The sequence below is a fragment of the Trichechus manatus genome, unplaced genomic scaffold (genome assembly GCF_000243295.1).
Source record: "Trichechus manatus latirostris isolate Lorelei unplaced genomic scaffold, TriManLat1.0 scaffold00168, whole genome shotgun sequence".
In the NCBI taxonomy this organism is placed as follows: Eukaryota; Metazoa; Chordata; class Mammalia; order Sirenia; family Trichechidae; genus Trichechus; species Trichechus manatus.
The window spans coordinates 2,930,645-2,952,701 of NW_004444104.1; the positions used below are offsets into that span (position 1 = coordinate 2,930,645).

Here is a 22,057-nt window from a genome sequence, read left to right on the forward strand (position 1 = left end):
TTTGAACTGCTGACCTTTTGGTTAGCAGCCAAGCTCTTAACCACTGCACCACCAGGGCCCCTGTCACATCATCTTGTTGTTGTTGTTAGGTGCTGTTGAGTCAGTTCCAACTCATAGCGACCCTATGTACAATGAAACGAAAAACTGCCCAGTCCTGAGCCATCCTCACAATCATTGTTATGCTTGAGCCCATTGTCGCAGCCACTGTGTCAATCCATCTTGTTTAGGGTCTTCCTCTTCTTCCATAACCCTCTACTTTACCAAGCATGATGTCCTTCTCCAGGGACTGATCCCTCCTGATAACATGTCCAAAGTATGTGAGACGTAGTTTTGCCATCCTTGCTTCTAAGGAGCATTCTGGTTGTACTTCTTCAAAGACAGATTTGTTTGTTCTTTTGGCAGTCCATGGTGTATTCAATATTCTTCGCAAGCACCACAATTCAAAGGTGTCAGTTCTTCTTCAGTCTTCCTTACTCATAGTCCAGCTTTCACGTGCATATGCGGCAATTGAAAGCACCATGGCTTGGGTCAGGTGCACCTTAGTCTTCAAGGTGGCATCTTTGCTTTTCAACACTTTAAAGAGGTCTTTTGCCACAGATTTGCCCAATGAAGTGTGTTGTTTGATTTCTTGACTGCTGCTTCCATGGGTGTTGATTGTGGATCCAACTAAAATGAAATCCTTGATAGCTTCAATCTTTTCTCCGTTTATCATGATGTTACTTATTGATCCAGTTGTGAGGATTTTTGTTTCCTTTATGTTGAGGTGTAATCCATAATGAAGGCTGTGGTCTTTAATCTTCATCAGTAAGTACTTCAAGTCCTCTTCACTTTCAGCAAGCAAGGTTGTGTCATCTGCATATTGCAGGTTGTTAATGAGTCTTCCTCCAATCCTGATGCCCCATTCTTCTTCATATAGTCCAGTTTCTCAGATTATTTGCTCAGCATACAGATTGAATATATATAGTGAAAGGATACAACCCTGATGGACACCTTTCCTGGCTTTAAACCATGCAGTATCCCACATCATACACCCTCATTAATGATCGTTGAATCAATGAAGCACTGAGATTGTATTGTGTTGGAATAAAGGTACTGGGAATGGGAGGAAATGGACATATTTAGAAGACTTTCAGGAGGTAGAGTCTTCATAACTTGCTGATTGAGGTGTGGGGCATTAGGGGTCTGGAAGATTCAAGGATGGTGCCCACAATCCTCGCTTAAGCAATTGTGAGGATACTGATGCTTTTTCCTGAAATACAAAGTGCAGGGAGGAAGAGCAGGCATTGGGAAGGGAAGGGGTAACTAAGTTCAGTTTCTAACATGTTCCATTTGTGGTGTAGCCTAAGAGAAGGGATCTAGTTGGTAGTTGGATATGAGTTTGGAGCTTAGAAAAGGGCAGGATATCTACATTTGGGAGCCATTGGCCATGAATGATGATAGGAGCTATAGGAGTGGACAAGGTCTCTGAGCAGGAGAGCAGAGAGTGAAGGCTAGGACAGGACCCAAGAGGAGCTCTGGTGTACAGTGGTCTAGTAGCCCAAGAGTGGCTGGGGTGGTCTAGTAGCCCAAGAGTGGCTGGAGTGGAGGGAGGGAACTATTTAAAGTCAGTGGGAAATGGATATACTCTTTAATACTGGGACAACTGGCTAAATAATTGAGTCATTAATACTAGTACAATCGACTAAATATTTGAGTGGGAAATAGTTAGATTCCTTTTTATACCTTACATCAGGAAGCTGGCAAGTGTTTTCTATAAAGGGCCAGATAGTTAATATTTTAGGCTTTGAGGGCCATGTGGTATCTGTTGCAACAACTCAACTCTAACACTGTTGTATGAAAGAAGTTATAGACAACATGTAAGCAAATGAGCACAGCTGTGCTTTAATAAAGCTTTATTTACAACCTGTTGCTGCTGAGTCAAATAGAAATTTGAATTTCAAATTATTTTCACGTCATGAAATAATATTATTCGTTTATTTTTTCCAACCACTTAAAATTTTAAAAGCGAATCTTAGGCCACAGGCTATGCAAACATGTACAGCAGGCTGGATTTGGGCCGTGGGCCATAGTTTGCCAACCCCTGCCTCATATTAAAATGCTTTTAAAGTATTTATTGTTTACTTATAAATCTTTAAAAGTGACAGAATAAAATAGAAGGAGCTCAGCATATAATCTTGGGCTCCTACGCTTCAAATCAAATCCACAACACCTGTAGGAAAATATTAATGTATTTCACTACATTGAAATTGGACTTTTTTTATACATACATACATTTTTTTATACATAACATACAGCTATGAGCTCATAAACTAGGATGAAATACTTCTAACATGGATATGCTTAGTACCTAAAGTACACTCACAAATGAATTACATGGACAGACAGTTTATACATTTAGAATTACAAATGTCTCAAACACTTACCCAACCTTGTAATAAAAAAGAAGCCAATTAAAATGGGGTTTTTAAAATGAATGGTAGTGTCCACTACTGAGGCTCTGGGCAAATGGTATACTGTAGTTGCGAGTATAATAAAAGTATAATTCAGAAAGAGGCTGGGCAATATATATGAACACTTAAATGTGCATGTGGTTTTATAAACCTCTTCTAGAAATACAGAAACGGAGATTGGTGTTGTATGTGTGTGTGTAAGAGCAATGTTAATTATTACGAAAAATTGAATGTAACTAAATTGTTCATCTATAGAGATTGCACTGTAACTATGGAATAGCAGACATTCATTTAAAATAAGGTAGGCAAATATTTGAGATGGAAATATACTAAGATACATTAACAGGGAAAAAATTTAGTACAATATGTTGTTGTTAGCTGCTGTGGAATCTGCTCCAGGCCTATGGTGACCCTGTGCACAGTGGACCCAAAACTCTGCCTGGTCCTGCATCATCCCCATGATCGGTTGTGGATTGGACCTTTGTAATTCATAGGGTTTTCATTGGCTGATTTTTGGAATTAGATTGCCAGCCTTTCTTCCTAATCTGTCTGAGTCTAGAAGCTCCGCTGAAACCTGTTCAGCATAACAGCAACACTGGTGGTGGTGACTGCACATGAGGTGCATTGGCCGGGAATCAAACATGGGTCTCCCACATGGAAGGCAAGAGTTCTACCACTGAATTACCACTGCCCCCTGAGTACAGTTATACATATGAGGATATATGCATCCAAGGGTATCTGTAAAGTTACATATACAAATGCTAACAGTGATTATCTGTTGGTGGTGATCATGGTTGATCTTTCTATATAGTTTGTACATTTTTGAATTTCTTTGCCACGAGCATGCATTACTTCAGTTAGTAAGAAATACTTTGAAGATTTTCAGTTATATAATTTCAGACTTTTCATAGACTTCTCTCAATACAACCCTAGACAATTACCTTTCTTGATGGCCTAGAATAGCTGGCATTTCATTAGAGGTTGTGACTTAAGCAATGTTGCCATTCCTGTTCTAAGTCCCAGACAGCTCAGTTGGTTCATCCTCAACTGCATTCGCTCCCCTTTGGGAGGTGAGTGCCTTCAACACCGCGGCAGTGATAGCAGGGCTGCCTTGACTAATGTGCAGGTGAGGTGGGGACTGCATTCTCCCTCCACACTGTGCGTCACTTTAGAAGCCAAGTCTGGTCTAGGGTGACTGGCCAGGAAGGGCCCCTTTATTTAAGACCACAGTCATTTTCTTGGGGATCTCTGATGCTTTGGTCTCTTAGAACCATTTTTTCTTAACTGTAAGAGACACATGGTCTTTGTGGAACATGTAGAAGATGCAGAAACTGTGAAGAAGAATACCAGTCTCCTACTCTCTTAGTGTTGGCTTTATTCTAGTTGTTTCTTATTTGAATGCTTTTTGTCAGTAGGTAAGATGTAACTAGGTGGCTTTAGATGGAACCTCTCCCTGGATGGGAAGGCAGCTGTGCTCTACCTCCTCTGCTCTGCCTGTCTCTCTGCAACTCTGTGCTGGTAAAGCCATCTTGTTGACCCTGCTTCTTTTCCCCAGATTACCTTATCAATTATAATTGTCTTGTGAAGTAGAATCACTTATGTTGTACCTTTCAATTTCTTGGCCATTTAGAATGTGTTAGGTGACATCCATCCCTAGGATAGTGGCTGCTGTGGGATAAAGTAAAAGGCCATATGACTGGCTTGCTTTCAGAGGGCAGCAGTGATGAGCAAGGCCTTCTGGATTCTCTGTAGTGTGGCCGTAGACAGATCAGGTAACTCATCAAACCAGGAAAGCAGGAATAAATGAAATGATGGTGTGTCTGGGAAAGTTGGGCAACACTTGGAACCTCTGGGTAAGAATATGGGGAGCACCGTCTTGTCCAAATATAGCCACCCACTAGGCTCAGAACGAAGTAGAAACAGATGTCAAAATGGAACTTGTACATGTGTAAATTTTAATTTGTATTCTTAATGATATCCACTATCATTTATTGAGCACTTACTAATGTGCTAGGCACTTCTTTGCTCTTCACAATCCTCATAGTCCTACAAGGTAGGTGGTGTCCTTATTTTGCAGATGAGGAAACTGAAGCTGAATGAACTTAATGAATTTGTCTGTGGGTAAAACACCAAAGCAGTGCTTCAGTTCATGATTAAAAAAAGAAAAAAATAATTGTGGTAAATTGCAACAAAACATTTGCCATTTTAGTCATTTTTAAGTGTACAATTCAGTGACATTAATTACACTCACATGTTGCATGTTGTGCTACCATCTCCATTGTTCTTTTCCAACAGCTTTCCATTACCCTAAACAGAAACTCAGTAACCCTTAAGCAATAACTCCCCGTTTCCCTCTCCACCCAGCTCCTGGTAGCCATTAATAAACTTTTATCTCTATGTATTTGCTGATTTTTCATGTAAGTGCGATCATATAACATTGTCCGTTTGTGTTTCAGTTATTTCACTCAGAATAATGTTTTCCAGGTTCACCCATGTCATGGCATGTATCAGGAATCCATTTCTGTTTAGGGCCGAATAATATTCCATTTTATGGATATACCACATTTTGTTTATCCATTCATCTGTTGGGTTGTTTCTACATTTTGGCTATTGTGAATAATGCTGCCATGGATATTGGTGTACAAGTATCTGTTTGAGTCCCTGATTTCAAGACTTAGGTATATGCCTAAGAGTGGGGTTGCTAGGTCATATGGTAATTCTGTGTAGCCCACAGCCCACTTTTTGACGAACCGACAGATGGTTCTTCACAGGGGCCGTACTATTTTACATTCCCACTGGCAATGCGTGAGTGTTCCAGTTTCTCCACATCCTCACCAACTCTTCTTATTTTCTGTTTTTCTGATGATTTCCATCCTAGTGGGGGTGAAGTGGTATCTCATTGTGGTTTTGATTTGTATTCCCCTAGTGACTAATGGAGCCCTGGTGGTGCAATGGCCAAGAGCTATGGCTGTTAACCAAAAGGTTGGCAGTTCAAATCCACCAGCCACTCCTTAGAAACCATACGAGGCAGTTCTGCTCTGTCCTGTAGGGTCACTGTGAGTCAGAATTGACTCAATGGCAACGGGTTTGGTGTTTTTGGTTTTAGTGACTAGTGAAGCTGAGCATCTTTTTATGTGCTTATTGGCCATTTGTGTATCTTCTTTGGAGAAATGTCTATTCAAGTGGTTACTGGCCACTTGTGCTTATTGACCATTTGTATATCTTCTTTGGAGAAATGTCTATTCAAGTCCTTTGTCCATTTAAAAAATGGGTCTGTTTGTCTCTTTGTTGTTGATTTGTAGGAGTTCTTTATATATTCTGGATATTTAACCCTTAGCAGATACTTGGTTATCAAAAATTTTCTCACATTCTGTTGATTATATCTTCACTTTCTTTTTAAAGTCAGTTATTTTTTTTTTCCTTGACCTTTAGAACTTGGAGAATTAAAATTCTGGCTTGGACTGATTGCTTTAATATGAATGTAAAAAAGCCTCCAATATAACTATAATGTAGAATTGTATTTCATCAAATTTCTCTCTCTCCCTCTCTTTCTCTTTCACACTCAAACACACACACATTTTCACACAGACATTCCTACACCCTTGGATCAGTATGGGTCTTTAGAAGATGGTATGAGCATATTTTTAAAGATATATATATGTGTGTATAAATATATGTATATATCCTTATTATGAAAAGCAATTCAGTCATAGATTACATTGATTGTGCTTTCCAATAGGGGCAGGAAAGCAAAAGTGTTTTAAGGAATTGGAATCAGTCTGACCCATGTAGAAAGATGTAAGAACCATTGTCAACAAATCTTTACCAATTCTTGTAACTTGCCCAGCTTTGTAGCTGTGAGTTCTCAAATAGCCAAGAGAATCAGTAAATAGCCCAAAGTATTTGAATACCAGTGATGCCCATCACATGTAAAACATGTGAATCTGTCTTGGATCTTGCTTGACACCAGTGTGTTTTTTTGTTTTGTTCTGGGTTTTTCTTTGTTTTGTTTGTTTTCCCTTTTAGGACCGAGAAGCCCCAGCTGTTTCCCCGCTTTTCCATAACACTTGAGATTGCAAAACATCATTTGGATGTTTAATTATTTAAATTTTTTGTCCTTCTTTTGTTTTCTGAATTTAGAATAATTTTTAGTTTTAATTTATTTCATAGGGATATTTTTTCAAATTTTTTTTTAGTAAGTTTGTAGCGTTTATACTTCTGAAGTTACTATAGCTTAAAGGTGCACTAAGCCATGAATTAACGTAGCTTCAAAACTGCATTCTATATACATTTCAGAATATAAACCAGATTATAGCTCAGGTGCGTGCCAATGGTATTGTAATGGGTGGATTGACTCAATGTGGTGTTTTGTAGCCCACAGCTCCATGCATACAGGAGTTCCTTACCCTTCTGGCTGTGTGCCACACAGTGGTTCCCGAGAAGGATGGAGATGAGATCATCTACCAGGCCTCCTCCCCAGGTGAGGGTCTCCTCGGATATGCCCTGCTGCCCCTTCTCTGGAGACGTGGGTGTTTGCTGTTATTTATGGAAGGTGTGCTGATGCAGTATTTGCTGACTCCACTATTTGCTTCTGGCCTCACACCTTGTACGGGTGATGGTTGCAGGTGTTAAGACCATAGAGAGCAGGTAGGTGCTGGGCTCTCCTGGCTCTAGTAATATTTCGACCACGGGGGGAGGATCAGGCCCTCTTGAATTTCCTAACAGAAGCTGGAGTGCTAGAGAAGGCTCTGAAGGGGGAGCAGGGTTGGCTTCCTTGCTCACCCCAGCACCTCATGGATTTTCCAACTGCTGGTGAGGCTGTCCTATGGGAACAGTAATGTTGTCCCCGTGTCCTGGTGCTAATATTGTCCCCCCTCATACTAGGTCTGAAACATTGCCTTACTCAGAGAAGATACTGAGTCAGCAATTAAGGGGACTATTGAATAGGTTAATTAGAGAGAATTTGATTCCAACTGAGTTAATGGGACTGTAATTCACTTTTGTCCTGGTGAATTAACTTTATGTTCCAGTTGTCCCATTGAACAGAAGTGCTCATCCCAGGACACCTGCTGGCAGAAGAGTGGGTGCCTTCCATATCCTATCAGATTAGACCAGCCGCTTTCATGGGTGTGGGTTTTGTCCAGTTGAAAAATAACCCTTAGCAAGCAGAATTCCATCATTACAAGTGATCAGTCAATGATTCACCAAATACTTTATTGACAGACGAAGCTGCTTTGGTGAAAGGAGCTAAAAAGCTGGGCTTTGTCTTCACAGCCAGAACGCCGTACTCTGTCATCATAGATGCAGTAAGTGACATACGTGTGCCTGTATCTACAGCTCAGCTTTGTTTGCTCGTTTGAGCAATATATGTTTGAAATAGCATGCCTGTTGTAAATATAACTCAATTTCTATTTTTTCCCATGAGAAACTAGACCTGTTGAAAAACGAGTGTTATGTGATTATACTAGCCTATTTGTTTAATGCTGCTCTTCCTTTGCAGTGATTTGTTGTTTTTGCGCTGCAGTAATTTATATTGTTTTTGCGCTGCAGTAATTTATATTGTTATTGCATTGCAGTAATTTATGTTGTTTTTGCATTGCAGTGATTTTTCTCAAAGTTGAATTACTACAAGTCTTTCAGACGTCGATGTGAAGTTATTTGTAGCAAAATATTTAGCAAGCCTGTTCCTTGTGCTATGATTGTTGGGGAAATTACTCGTGGCCCACTTGTCTCTGAGGGCAGGGCTCATGTCTTTATCCTTGTAATTTCAGCACCTATGGTGTGTGTACAACAATGTCCTTAGCCCGTTGGGCTTCAGTCTCCTCAGTTGTGAAAGAAAGGAGTTGAAATTTAAGATATCTTTTAAAGAACGCAGGTGGTATAGTAGGAGCCCTGGTGGTGCAGTGGCTAAGCGTTTGGCTGCTAACCAAAAGGGTGGCAGTTCGAATCCACCAGCTGTTCCTTGGAAACTTTATGGGGCGGTTCTACTCTGTTGCTATGAATTGGAATCGACTGCATGCCAATGTGTTTTGGTTTGGAGTTTTTTGGTGGTGCAGTGGTTAAGGAGTTCAGCTGCTAGCTCAAAGGTTGGTGGTGTGAACCCACCAGCCGTTCCATAGAAGAAAGATGTGGCAGTATACTTTCATAAAGGCTACTGTTTTGGAAACCCTGTGGGGCACTTCTACTCTGTCTTTTAGGGTCATCATGAGTGGAATCGACTTGATAGCAACAGGTTTGGGTTTTGGCTTTTTAAAAATCTATCTGTACAGAATTTTTTTGGTTGTTGTTGTTATTTCTGAAGTCAAGAGGTTTATTTATTTTATGAAGGTTTTATTTTTTCTTCTGAATTTCGTTTCCTGAGGCTAGAGGGAGAAATTTTCTGATGGGTCGGGGGGACAACAAGAATGAGCTCAAATAGGGACCCTTGAGTCAGGCAATGGAGGAAAATGATGAGGACTAGAAGGGCGGGCATTTTCAGTGATGGCCAGTTGTAAGGGCTACTACATTTTATTACCCTCTGGGTTGATCACGGCCAGGAAGTAGTCACTACTGCCTTCCTTCCCGTCTGCTTATCTCCAACCCTGAATTTGGGAAGGACTCACGCATTACAGTATTGGAATCCCTGGGTGGTGCAAATGGTTAACACATGCAGCTTCTAACTGAAAGGTGGGGGGTTCAAGTCTACCCAGAGTTGCCTTGGAAGAAAGGCCCGGTGATCTTCTTCAGAAATATCAGCCACTGAATACCCTAAATGGAGCACAGTTCTGCTCTGACACACACGGGGTTGACAGCAATTGGAACTGGTCACGTATTATTACAGTTTTTGGCTTTATATATTTGAAATCCCTAGATCTCTTTAATTCATTTAAAATTCAGTTCCACCTGGTGTAATGACTTGATGCTGTGCCAGTCTTGGTAGTAGTTAGTTTTTTCTTTCTTGTATGCAAAACTTATAAAATATTGTACCCTATACAAAGTGCGCATTTCTTGGCATGTTTATCTTCTTTTCTTATGGTATACAGAGATCAGATCATATTTATTTCGACCAACAGAGGGGATTTAGCTTAGGGAGACATGCAACACTGAAAGTGGAATGAAGTAGTGATGGACATCGGATTCCATTCACAGAAGCTTTTCAGAAATGAAGTCCTACTTCCCTTCAGTCTGAGGAGACTTTAACCTTAACTGCAAGAGCTTGGGTTGTGTGGGTCCTCACTGCACCTCAAGCCAGCCGCAGCATAGCCAGGAGAGAATGACTGCTTCTGCTTTTCCCACAACACCAGAGAAATACAGGGACCTCGGGAGCCTACTGGCGTTGTCATCTGGTGCTAGGTGCTGACGAACGGGGTGTTGGCACCCCTGCGTTATTTTATTATAGTTCTCAGGTCTTATTTCTGGAAGTAAGAAAGATTACCTGGTAGGTTAGGGCTCGCCAGTAATAATAATAATGTTAAATATTATTCAGCCTTTGTTGTTTTTATGTGCCTTTGAGTTGATTTCAACTTATAGTGACCATGTGTGACAGAGTAGAACTGTCCCATGGGGTTTCCTAGACTGTAATCTTTACAGGAAGGAGGCCTGGTGGTACACTGGCTAAGCATTTGGCTGCTAACTGAAAGATTGGTAATTTGAACCCATCAGCCACTCCACGGGAGAAAGATGTGGCAGTCTGCTTCCGTAAAGATCACAGCCTTGGAAATTTATGGGACAATTCTGCTCTGTCCTATAGGGTCCCTGTGAGTCGGAATCCACTTGATGGCAAGGGGTTTGGTAATCTTTACGGGAGCAGATCGCTTTCTGTTGGCGTCCGAGAGCCTAATCATCGCACCATCAGGGCTCCTTATTCAGCCTTTAATACTGGGGTGTCACCAAATCACAGACTCCTGAACTGCTCACCAGCTATTCATGTGGAATGTCCTTACTGACAGTCCTAGCAGTGAGAAAGCACTTCCTGTCGCAGCTGAGTCCACTGACTGCACAGGAAGTGATTGAATATAATAGTGGGTGCAAAGAGGAGACGGCAGCTCTGGCAGTCACAGCGTTGGTGATGAAGTGGTAGCTAGGAGCAGCGAGTGCAGTTCTAGATGGAATCTGCCAGAAAGTCCTGACAGGCTGAGAAGAAAGGAACAGGTGGATTCAAAGAAACAGATGAGTAAAGGCCAAAGAAGGCTGGATTAAGCAGGATGTTAGTGATAATTTGGGGGAGGGAGGGTATGGGTGGGAATATGACAATTATTCAGTTTTACTGTGTCATCCATGTACTTGGTAATTTGGATATGTACTTCCCTTATTACTGCTCTCAAACTGGTAATACCACCAATCAGAATAAAGTCACACTCTTAGTGGCAGAAACTGGATTTGAACTCACATCTGTGGGCCATATTCTTTCCACTGTGATGTGTTCGGGAAATAGAGAGCAGATTGGGTTAAAAAGAGTTTGAAAGTGGCATACACATAATCTAGAACTTTCAGATGGAAAAAATTGAGACTGTTGCGGTTCTGACTTGAAAGAGTCGGAAGAAAATGGACATTTGAGTAGTTGCTGTGACATCTGATGCAGATTCATAATCCTTATCTGCAAATCCAAAAAGCTTTGGATTCCAAAAGACTTTTCCTAAGTTTGGGGCAATGTCATTTGGCAGCAAAACCTAATGAAAATTGATAAGAGACTACTTATGGTCTTCATGAATCTCATTTAGTGTGAATATTCATATATTTTTCAGAAAATTAATGCGTTGTGTTATTGGGTGTTGCCCCAGACCCAACTAAGGATGTCGTAGTATGTGGTCTATGCATATACCTCTCTCAAGTCTATAAAATTTTGTGTTTAGAAGCATAACTGGCCCCAAGGTTTCAGAGGAGTCCCTGTGGACCTGTGTAGCTAATGTCCTTTATCTTTATTTGTGGCTATACCAGCCAGGTCGTAGGATGCTAATACTGTGAGCAATGGGAGACTTCTACCAGAAGAGGGAGCTATGACCACACTAGACTTGTGAGAAAACAGTACATGTTGAAAGGGTGTTGCAGGGGGTAAATTGCGGGGAGAGAGAGGGGATAGGAAAAGAGTGAGTGAGGGAAAGAAGGAGAGGGAAGGAGGAAGAGGGAGACAGCATTTGATTAGGGAGAGAACTGTTTTTAGGTTTTAATACTTTATACCTTTGCACATAAGAGTATGTTTTTCTTCCTTTAGATGGGACGGGAACAGATATTTGGAATCCTTAATGTCCTGGAATTTTCTAGGTATGTTTCTCTCTGCTACACTTGAAATGAACTACTTAAATATATGTAACTACTTTGTCACAGTGCTTGCATGAGTGTGTGGTATGATTAAATATAATATGTAAGTAGTCACTATAGTAAATATGTCTCCACAAATCCTCTTCTCCCTGGAATTTGAGAATTTCATTAAAGATGGTGCAGCGGGCCCGTTCTCTCTGCTTTCTTCAATAGAAACATTTTCCTTCACAACCTTCCTGTTCTTTAGTTTCCCAGAGCCTGCCATTGTGGCTGTGCTAGCAGCTGCAGAGGTGTCTGCGTAGTTGGGAGTAGGTTGATTAGGGTCTTGTTTTCATTGGCATTTCCAGGTCCCATTAAGTCATGCCTCTTGCGCCATCTGAGCACTCCTGTGTGAGAGCTGAGAAACTGATGCATGATGACAGATCCATCCACTCACCCCATCCGCAGCTCTGTCCTCACCCGCTCGTTCTATTGCAGTATTTAGAAGCAGTCTTCCCAGTGCAGTTTCTTCTGGTTAAGACCCAGAAATACGTGTTGGATCCTGTTTTTTTCAAAACTATGAACAGTCATCATTTGTTATAAGAAAACATCTTAATGTTTTGTGTCTTTTTTTCTTCTTGACATTGAACTGTTAATACTAGAGCAAGGATCTGCTGTTATATCGAAAGCATCTTTAAAAATGAGGTGGATTTTAAAATTTAACCATTGTTAAATGGGTCACAAATTGCTTTGTTCTGTCTGCTTCATGAGGTACTTGAGAAAGATTGCTTTTTGTTCCTCTTGGAGGCAATACTTTCCCATCCTAGTCTTTAGTTTTAGGACTGTAAACTTGAAAATTGGTGGATCTGCAGCCCTTAGGGTTGGAGAGTCAATGGGAGTAGCTAGCAGAGCATGGTTAATAACAGTAGTCGTTCATGTGGGAAGTGGGTGATGGGGTGTCTGTATGGGGAGGTGGGCATGGACTTGACATCCCTTCAGACTTTCTTGTGTTCCATCTTTTGCTGACATATTGGCAGCTTGCACTGTTTTGTGGCTGCATTAACTAGGACCAGCAGTTAATGGAGGAAGGGGGAGAAGAAAAAGGAGTTAGATTAAAAATAGGTGAGTATGGAATGGAGCCATGATGTTGGGAAAATAAGAGGGAATAAAGGAGTCATTTGTGGTTATAGCTGTGATTCTATTTCTTTTTCATTGACTCATCTTTTGACAATCTCCTTTGAACAGGGCTTAGAACTGGATCTTTTTGATTTGAACCCCTGCTGAGAATTTGCATTTCTAAGTCCCCAGGAACCTATACATAAGAATCACCTGAGAATCTTGTTAAAATGTACATTCTAATTCAGTATATCTGGGGTGGAAATGCAAATTCTCAGCAGGGAACTTGTTAGAAATGCAAATTCTCAGCAGGTGTTTAAACCAGAATGAACCGGTTCTGAAGCCCTGCCTTTGAAGTCCTTGTTGGTAACTCTGCTTTAGAGACTCAGAAACTGACGCTTAGGTTAAATAACTTTACCAAGAGCACCTGGTTACTCAGTAGCTGAAAGGAAATTCAAATCCAGGTCAGAGAGAGGGCTGTGAGCTAGAATGTAGGAATTTACGCAAAGCTGAAGAGATAACATCCCTTACTCTTAGGAACTTATAGTCCAGTAGAAATGGCCATACTGAAACGTCAAAGAGATTGGTGGTCTGGGGCCCATTCTAGTTGAGAATGTGTTTCAGCGAGATGAGATGTAGTCCTGTAGGAAAATGCGTGGAACAGAATGCACAGAGGAGGAGAATGGTGAGCCTTCTGGTGTGCTTGAAACCTGGGGCATCTGAGGGGCTAGTGGGAGATGTGGTGAGGCTGGAGATCAACTTGAAGAGGAATTTACAGGCAATGGGAAGCCATTGAAGGTTTGTGAGTGAGGACAGTTTTGATGAAAGATGTGTGAGGAAGTGTACTCTGGTAGTGCGTGTTGGAGTGGAGCAAGGAGAAATAGAGAGTTACCTTGGTGCTCAATTAGAAATGTTCTGTGAATTTGTCATCTCTTTCCATTCTAGTTAGAAACAGAATCAATGAGGAGCTTTTGAGTAAAGTACATCTATCTTGATATCTTGATATCTCCCACTTTGCTACTTATTGGGCAGATTACTTAGTATTTTGGAGCTGTAAAATAAAGTCCATATTGTAGAGAATGTGCTGAGAAGTGAGTTAGGTGTGCATAGTAGATGTGCAAATTCTTCTTTCCTATCTCCCCTTCTGCGAATAGTTGTGCTAGTGAATTTCTATGGGAGGGAAATGAATAGATGTATGTCAATTAGAAATAAATAAAAAGAGGAGGAGATACTTAGAGTTCTACAGTGAGGAAAACCTAGGGAAAAAGGGAGCTTGACCATTTTTAGAACTGCCTGACAACCTTTTGATTTGATTGGTATTTGATCATTTTGGGACACGGATCTTACAACGCAGACCAATGACGACTTTTTTTTTCTTTCTTTTTTTACTGTTACAGTGACAGAAAAAGAATGTCTGTAATTGTTCGAACTCCTTCAGGACGACTTCGACTCTACTGTAAAGGGGCTGTGAGTATTGCATGAGTGTCTTGCATAGTGGTGACTTCATTTTTAATTTTCCTTTTGCACGGTAAATTGTATATATAGATAGCAAAACATTTGCCATTTCAACATTTTTTCATGTATAATTCAGTGACATTAATTATGTATATAATGTGCAATAATCACTAATAGGTTTCTTTGAATTTAAATTTTTTAAATTGTTGTAAGATATATATAACACAACATTTGCCAATTTAACATTTTTTGATGTGTACCATTTAGTAATGAGCCTTGGTGGTGCAGTGGTAAAGCACTGGGCTGCTAACTGAAAGGTCGATGGTTCAACCCACCAGCTGCTCTGCAGGAGAAAGATCTGGCAGTCTGCTTCCGTGAAGATGACAGCCTTGGAAACCCTGTGGGCCAGTTCTACTCTATCCGATAGGGTTGCTATGAGTTGGAATCGACTCAATGACAATGAGTTTGGTTTTTCGTTTGCCATTTAGTGATATCAGTTACATTAATCAGTGGTGACTTCTTGACAGCTGCTTGTTAATCTGCTGCTTTTTGTAGCTGTTGTCTTCATTATTCTCTGATCGTTTGCCCAAGGTTGAGAGGCTGTTTCAGGCTGGCCATAAAGCTCATTTAGTAGTAAAAGTCCACTGAAGATAATGGTGGTTCAAGCCAGCATGGCAAAGGCGATCAGTGAGAAGCTTGTGTTGAGCCAGTGGCTGGTTTCAGGCGCAGCAACTTGATGTGTGACGACAAACCCTTGGAGTATGAATTCTAAGTCTAGCTTTACCACCACTGTGTTGTGACGTAGAGATCATGTGATTTGTGTTCTCTCCTATATACTGCTTCTCTAGCAGGGATTCTTTTCATTTTTGTGGTTCTATTTTTTTATAATTTATTTGATTTTTGTTATTGTTGTTGAGAATATACACAGCAGAATAGACACCAGTTCAACAGTTTCTACATGTACAATTCAGTGACATTGATTATATTCTTCGAATTGTGCAACCATTCTCTCCCTCCTTTCCTGAGTTGTTCCTCCCCCATTTGTGGTTCCATTTTTTCTTTTTTTTCATCTCAGGGAGCTATGTAGTAGGTTCAAGGGCAGTGCCTATTATTGCAGCAGTCTTACTGCCTCTTTTGGCCAGTTTCCGAGTAATCACATCTAAATACATTATCTCTAAGGGGAGATCTTACTGCTTATGAACCTTACCTGCAAACTTATATCCTGTTAAATTTGGCCTAATGTGTTGAAGGAAAGAATTTTATGAGACTGTCAAGAAGACAAAGCTATACCGGGATCAATGATTTGTTGAAAATCTTACAAATCTTTGTTAATTTGGGGAAGAAGGGTGGTCTTATTTGAGTACACTCTGACTAAGGTTTATAAAAAAATGAGAGTAATCTTGTGAATTCTAAATGCATTCTGTGTGGAGCTGTTAAAGGATTCTGTGTTTATAGAGTAGCAACAACTTAAATTAAGGACAAGCGATGTTCTTGCACAGTATTCTTAACGTTGTTTTTATTTATTTTTGGTCATTGTGTTCTAAGTACTACACACACACAAAAAAAAACACCAAACCCGTTGTCATTGACTTGATCCCGGCTATGAGCTAAGCACCACAGCAGGTACAAAATGAGGCAGTATGAGGAAGGCTGTAAACAGAACAGCAGAAGTAGGAAAATACTAGATGGTACATTTTAATTGTTATAAAATTTAATGCTTTCCAATTCTGTTCCCCTCCCCTCCCAAAAAACAAACAAACTAGGTTTCTTTTAGTTTCCTGATACTGCAATGATACAGTATAGGATCAATTCAGTCCAAATTTATGACAGCAAATGTAATGATCGATTCTACTTCAATTCAATTCTATGCCTAACTGCACATGCAGCACTTTTTCCTCTGACTCTAGCCACCCAGGGCTAGGTTAACCCAAACCCATTGCTGTTGAGTCAATACTGACTCATAGTGACCCTGTAGGACAGAGTAGAGCTGCCCCATAGAGTTTCCAAGGAATAGCTAGTGGATTCGAACTGCCGACCTTTTGGTTGTGCCACCAGGGCTCTGAGCTAGGTTAGAACTCATGAGTAAAGGGCACAAGGGCACAGTCCTCCAGACCGCCAAGTCACCCTAAGACTTCAGATGCCAGTCACAAGCTTGGGGGCCCCCATGACACCCTCACTTCTGACCTGCTGGCCCCTCAGGATGCCAGTTATAAGCCTGTTCGTCCCAAGGGCTCCCCTCACTTCTGACGTGAGAACCATAAGTTTGGGGGTTTCCTCTACCCTCCTTAGGGTACTAGCTATAAAGTCAGGGTTCTCTATGCTACCCTCACTTCTGACCTGCTGGCTCCCAGTACTCCCCCAGGTTTGATAATTTTCTAGAATTATTCACAGAACTCACATAAACACTATACTTACAATTATAGTTTTATTACAGCAAAAAGGGTACAAATGAAGAGACACATAGGGTGATTTCTGGGAGGGTTGCCAACGTGGAGCTTCCATGTCCCAAAAAAGGGCACACTGTCCTCCCTCATGCATCAATATCTGTCATTAACCAGGAAGCCCATGGAGCTTCCATGTCCAGAGCCTTTACTGGGGCCTCATTACATAGGCACGATTGGTTGAATCATGCCCCCCTTCCCCTATCACAAGTTGGGGCTTTCTGGCATGGCCAACCCCTACCTGAGTCACCTGTTAGGTAGTGTGGTCTGGAAACCTCATCAAAGACACTTCAGTTACTGGGGGAATTGCAAAGGTTTAGAGGTTATCTTTCAGGAACCAAGGACAAAGACCAGATTCTTTGGGTAAAGTTCAATTCTTTACTCCACAATAACATCTTTGATGGATAATGTGTGACATTCCATTCCCAGCCCTGCATGTTGGTCATGGAAATATCACTTGGTGTCACATGGTGATGAGCTGGACCACACCAGTGTTTCTTGGCCAAACTGGGCTCAGTGCCTAGTACCTAACGGCCTCTGTGGTTAGGGGCTCCTCCCTGTCAGAAGATGAGGTTGTACTAGAGTAATTTGGGATGCGCAACTTACCCTTTCTACTTCTGCAAAAAGATATTATAAACTTTGCTATGAATTTTGCAAATTTGAGTGAATATAGACACCATTCCTCATGCCTATGGTTCTCCCCCCAACATGTGTTACTTTGAATTATAAGGTACACAATAGATTTTGGTTTTGTTGGGCACATCCATAACTGATTTGTTTTTCAAAGTTCATGATTGAATCCAGCCAAGAATTGTATTTGAACTTGCCCACTCAAGTATTCTCATGCACATTAGACAAACACCACCAGAGCAAAGCCACTTTTAGAATGCTGACTGGAAGGCTTTATTTAAATATTTGCTAGTCACAGTGTTTCCCTATTTTATAGGATAATGTAATTTTTGAGAGACTTTCAAAAGATTCAAAATACATGGAGGAAACATTATGCCATCTGGAGTATTTTGCCACGGAAGGTAAGTAAAATTTGGAAATGCTCTTTTTAACCATTCAAGTTATAGTTTCAAGCGCTCATGGCTGATGCTTGGGTAAGGAGTCATGTTCTGGATGGACCTGTCATTTTTGTGGAGTTGTTTAGCTTGCTTTTCTAGTGCCAGTCCCAGTTTCTACACATTCTGTACCTATGACAGTGACAAAATGCATGGCACAGTCTATATTCCATTACCTACAGACGACTCTGCTCACTCTTAACCAGCAGTGATAGGAACTTTGTGTACAGAGGGAAAAGGCAGGCGAATTCACAGTGTGTAGCATCATTGTGTAACTAATATCCCCCTTCTCGGCAAACTCACCTTGTTGTTTCCCTGCCCCACTCTCGTTATCCTTATGGCACTGGCTTATAGTTGTCTTAAGGAAACCACAGCTCACTGAGCCCATAGTGAACAGGAAAGGAGTTCTCTGAAAGGCTTTAAACAACACTGATGGCAAGTTTTCCTGCTGGTGATTGTGATCAAAGCGGGAGCCTTGCTTAAGTGTTGACTGCTGCTTTCTCACCTTAGTGGGTTCCCTATGGCTCCGTGCACACATGCACGTGTGCGCACACACACATGCACAGACACACACACACACAGGCACGTCTGCTTGAAAACTTGCAGACATACACACAAACACACACACACACACACACACACACACACAGGAACGTCTGCTTGAAAACTTGCATCTTTCATGTGATAGCACATAGGGCTTTTTACTGCTGTCTTGAAACATACTTCCTGCTGCTTCTACCTACTGCTACCTGCCTACTGCACACGTACTCATGGATGGAGCACAGCTCCCATACCTCTCTGCTGGGGAGAATTACCATCCAGTGGCTTCTCATGTACTTTTAAATATATAGAAGAGGTTATTCACATTAGAATACAGTATCCAAACCCAAAAAACCAAACCCATTGCTGTCAGGTCATTCTGACTCACAGTGATCCTATAGGACAGAGTAGAACTGCCACATAGGGTTTCTAAGGCTATAAATCTTTACAGAAGCAGACTGCCACATCTTTCTCCTGTGGAGTGGCTGGTGGGTTCGAACCGCTGATCTTTCGGTTAGCAGTTGAGCACTTAACCACTGCACCACCAGGGCTCCTTAGAATACAGGATAGTTATTTTAAATTTCTCTTTTTAGATGTGTGAAAGTTGGATTAAAGTGACCTAAAAAGCAGACAGTTTCTTTAATTTATGTGAACACGCTCATATGAAATGGAGTCAGGTGATTTTACATAGGAGATAAAATACTCTACTTGACCCAGTTCACCAGCGGTGTGTCTGGTCTACACTGTGGCTGTTTGCAGGTTTGCGGACCCTCTGTGTGGCTTATGCAGACCTCTCTGAGAATGAATATGAGGAGTGGTTGAAAGTCTATCAAGAAGCCAGCACCATATTGAAAGACAGAGCTCAACGGCTGGAAGAGTGTTATGAGATCATTGAAAAGGTATATGATACAAGATACATTCTGTATGTGCCTAATGAAAGACTTATCACCTATTGAACAAAGTATTTGAACAGGAATCGTTTTGCTATATAATGATCTGTTATCTAGTTAGCATCTTAATTAACCATTAGGTTTTAGTCTTTTTCTTTATAAAGCACTGAATTTTGATGGGCATCTGAAAGGTCGCTCTACCCTCAGCTAAGTATTAATGATATCTTAAGGACTATTGGGTGAAAAGCTGCATCAGTGACTTTCTGGGTTTTGCCAAGATTATGCTTATGTGAGTAGCTCACCAACATACATGAGCAATCAGAATGTTGGATGGTTAGGTTAGACATTGTATATACTACGAATTTTCACACTTAACATCGTGATAGTCAAGCTTCACTGTTGCTACTTCATATTGCCTACTTTGACTTTTTTGTTCTTTTCAGCTTATCTCAAGGCGTTCGCTAGCTTTCTGCTTACTGGGTTCCCTCACATCAGGGAGCCAGTTTTCAGCTTCATGTCAGACATCATTTTCTAGAAAATGGTCCATCTGTTTTCCCATTTCTATAACTTTGAATCATTACCTGTTTGTTTTTTCATTCCATTTTTGGTTGTTTAGTTCCCCTTTGCTTTTTTATACTTGGCTTTCGTTGAAGTTTTTATACTCAGTTGTTTGCCATTTTGGTGGAATCTGAGTAGGCGTAGAGCTGACTCCATGTGTTCATTCGCCATGCTTTACTGGAAATAGCACATTAGTTTATACTTAGAAAACAAACTATTCAGTAGGTGACGTGCCCATGTGGTGCCAGACATGTGGTGGATACTCACGAGTTAGTTGGCTCTTCCTGCAGTCTGTTAGCCAAGGCGAGGTGATACGTCACAGACGAGGGGAGAGTGATAGTGTTTTCCAGGCCTTCTATGCAGAAAATTTGGAATCTGCCAGCCCAGCAGGCCAACGCATAGGCAGCCCAGGGCATTGCACATCCACGCCCGTCCTCGGTGTGACTTGAATAGATTTTTCCTGTGGCCTTTAAGTGGACAAAAGGGGGTGAATTTTTATAGCTCCTCTGTCCTAAGGTGTTTTTATGTTTTCTTCTATACCCATTAAATTCTTAGCATCACACATTTTACTCCTGTAGTGCTGGGCAAGTGTATCATCGAGAAATCAATTTTTACATATGTTAAACATAATACAATACTTTATTCATTAGTGGGGTGAGGGGATGTATATCCTCAGAATAAGTTGCCCATATTCTATGCTACCAAATGATTTCTAGTCTATTCCAAGTCTACCGTGCCTATGCACCAAGAAATAAATGATGAGCACTGGGTTAACTTTATGTATTGAGTGGCCTTAACATTGTGAAGAGTTTTGAAATGCCATATGTCTAGTTATCAGTAATCATCCACAAAGAAAGACTTGATGTAGAGGAAGTAAGATAACTGTCATAGAACATTTTGACTGCCTTTCTTTTGTCAGAGTTTTATGATTAATGCTGTTCTTAAGTATGTTTCAATCTTTGATTAAAGATATTTTTCCATCTAGAATTTGCTGTTGCTTGGAGCCACGGCCATAGAAGACCGCCTTCAGGCAGGCGTTCCAGAAACCATAGCAACTCTGTTGAAGGCAGAAATTAAAATATGGGTGTTGACAGGAGACAAACAGGAAACTGCAATTAATATAGGTAATCAGTTTTAAAAATAATTTCTGGATGTTGGTTTTTGTCTTATGTTTTTAAAGTGTCTGATAGAGGTGCCTGAGTTCTCCTCAGATGCATTGACAACTGACTTTTTGTAGAATTCTTCATTCACAAGGTGAAGAAAAGTTTGCCCAAATCAAATGAAGATGCTCTGATGAGCATCATCTGCCTGTTATCAATATTAAAACTCTTCATAGCTCTCTGAAAAGTATTAAATACACTGTGTATAGAATATACGCCTTAATAGTTCACAACTTTCTTCTTACTGCTTTCTTCACAAAACTCTCTTAGAGCATGTTTTTATTACATTGAAATCTATATTAGTATTTTATATAATTATAACTATTGTAATTATTTTACCAGTTGATAGATTTTTCTAACATCTTGGTTGGCAACCTCCTTCCCTGCTAAGTATCACAGCGGACAATTGAAAAGAGGGGAATTGAAGTCAAAATAATTTCTTCGCTGGTGTTAAAGAAGCACATTTTTAGTGTGAGGAGGAGTCGAAACGACTAATTTAAAATCTAACTGTGATTATCTGACATATTTTTAAATTGTCTGTTACTTTTATCACCTTTATGGAGTAATAATCTCTGGTACCTATGTGATAAAGTGTGTACATAAGGAGTAGACAACCTAGCATGTTTTTTGGAAATAGACATTATTTCATGTCATGGCACCTCAGAAAGAAACCTCCTAGGACCTCTGAAGTTAAGGGACCATCGACCTCTTCAGAGTAGCCTCCCTGGAATACCATCAGTTTGTTCCAGTGGTGCCTCCGGTCCATAAAGCCCTCCCTTGGCTTAGTTCTGGCTTTCAGTTGCCTCAGTTGTAGATAATACTAGCCCTCTGGGGTTAATTTCATTTTTTGAAATTAAACAAAGTAGACATTTTTGGAAATTATTTCTGCAAGGTGTGGAATCACCTTGCACGAAGCAATTTGACTTTTGTTCTCGGTTTTTTGAGCTCTGCTAGCACCTGAGGCTAATGATTGGGGCTGACCAGATCACCTAGGGGCCCAATGCTGACTGAGCCTCAGGAGGCAGGATGTCATCTATCCTGGCCACATGGTGAGGCCAGTAAGAGCCCGAAGGCTCAGATGAACTTCCTGGTTGGTGACCATGCACGAGACAGGGTAGTGCATCCTTCTTTGGGACATGGAAGCTCCACACTGTGACCCCTCCCAGA

The 22,057-nt window shown here is 40.9% G+C and overlaps 1 protein-coding gene across 2 annotated transcripts in view; it reads left to right on the top strand.

Moving 5' to 3' along the window:
• Positions 1–22,057, top strand: part of LOC101344421 (phospholipid-transporting ATPase IB) — a 685,896-nt gene that overhangs the window by 133,861 nt on the left and 529,978 nt on the right. For both annotated transcript variants that reach the window (XM_023740920.1, XM_004386566.1), the window contains exons 16-22: positions 6,825–6,930; positions 7,674–7,756; positions 11,641–11,690; positions 14,180–14,249; positions 17,625–17,709; positions 19,042–19,181; positions 20,716–20,854. In XM_023740920.1, the coding sequence (XP_023596688.1) occupies positions 6,825–6,930; positions 7,674–7,756; positions 11,641–11,690; positions 14,180–14,249; positions 17,625–17,709; positions 19,042–19,181; positions 20,716–20,854 (673 nt within the window). The remainder of the gene's footprint in view (positions 1–6,824; positions 6,931–7,673; positions 7,757–11,640; positions 11,691–14,179; positions 14,250–17,624; positions 17,710–19,041; positions 19,182–20,715; positions 20,855–22,057) is intronic.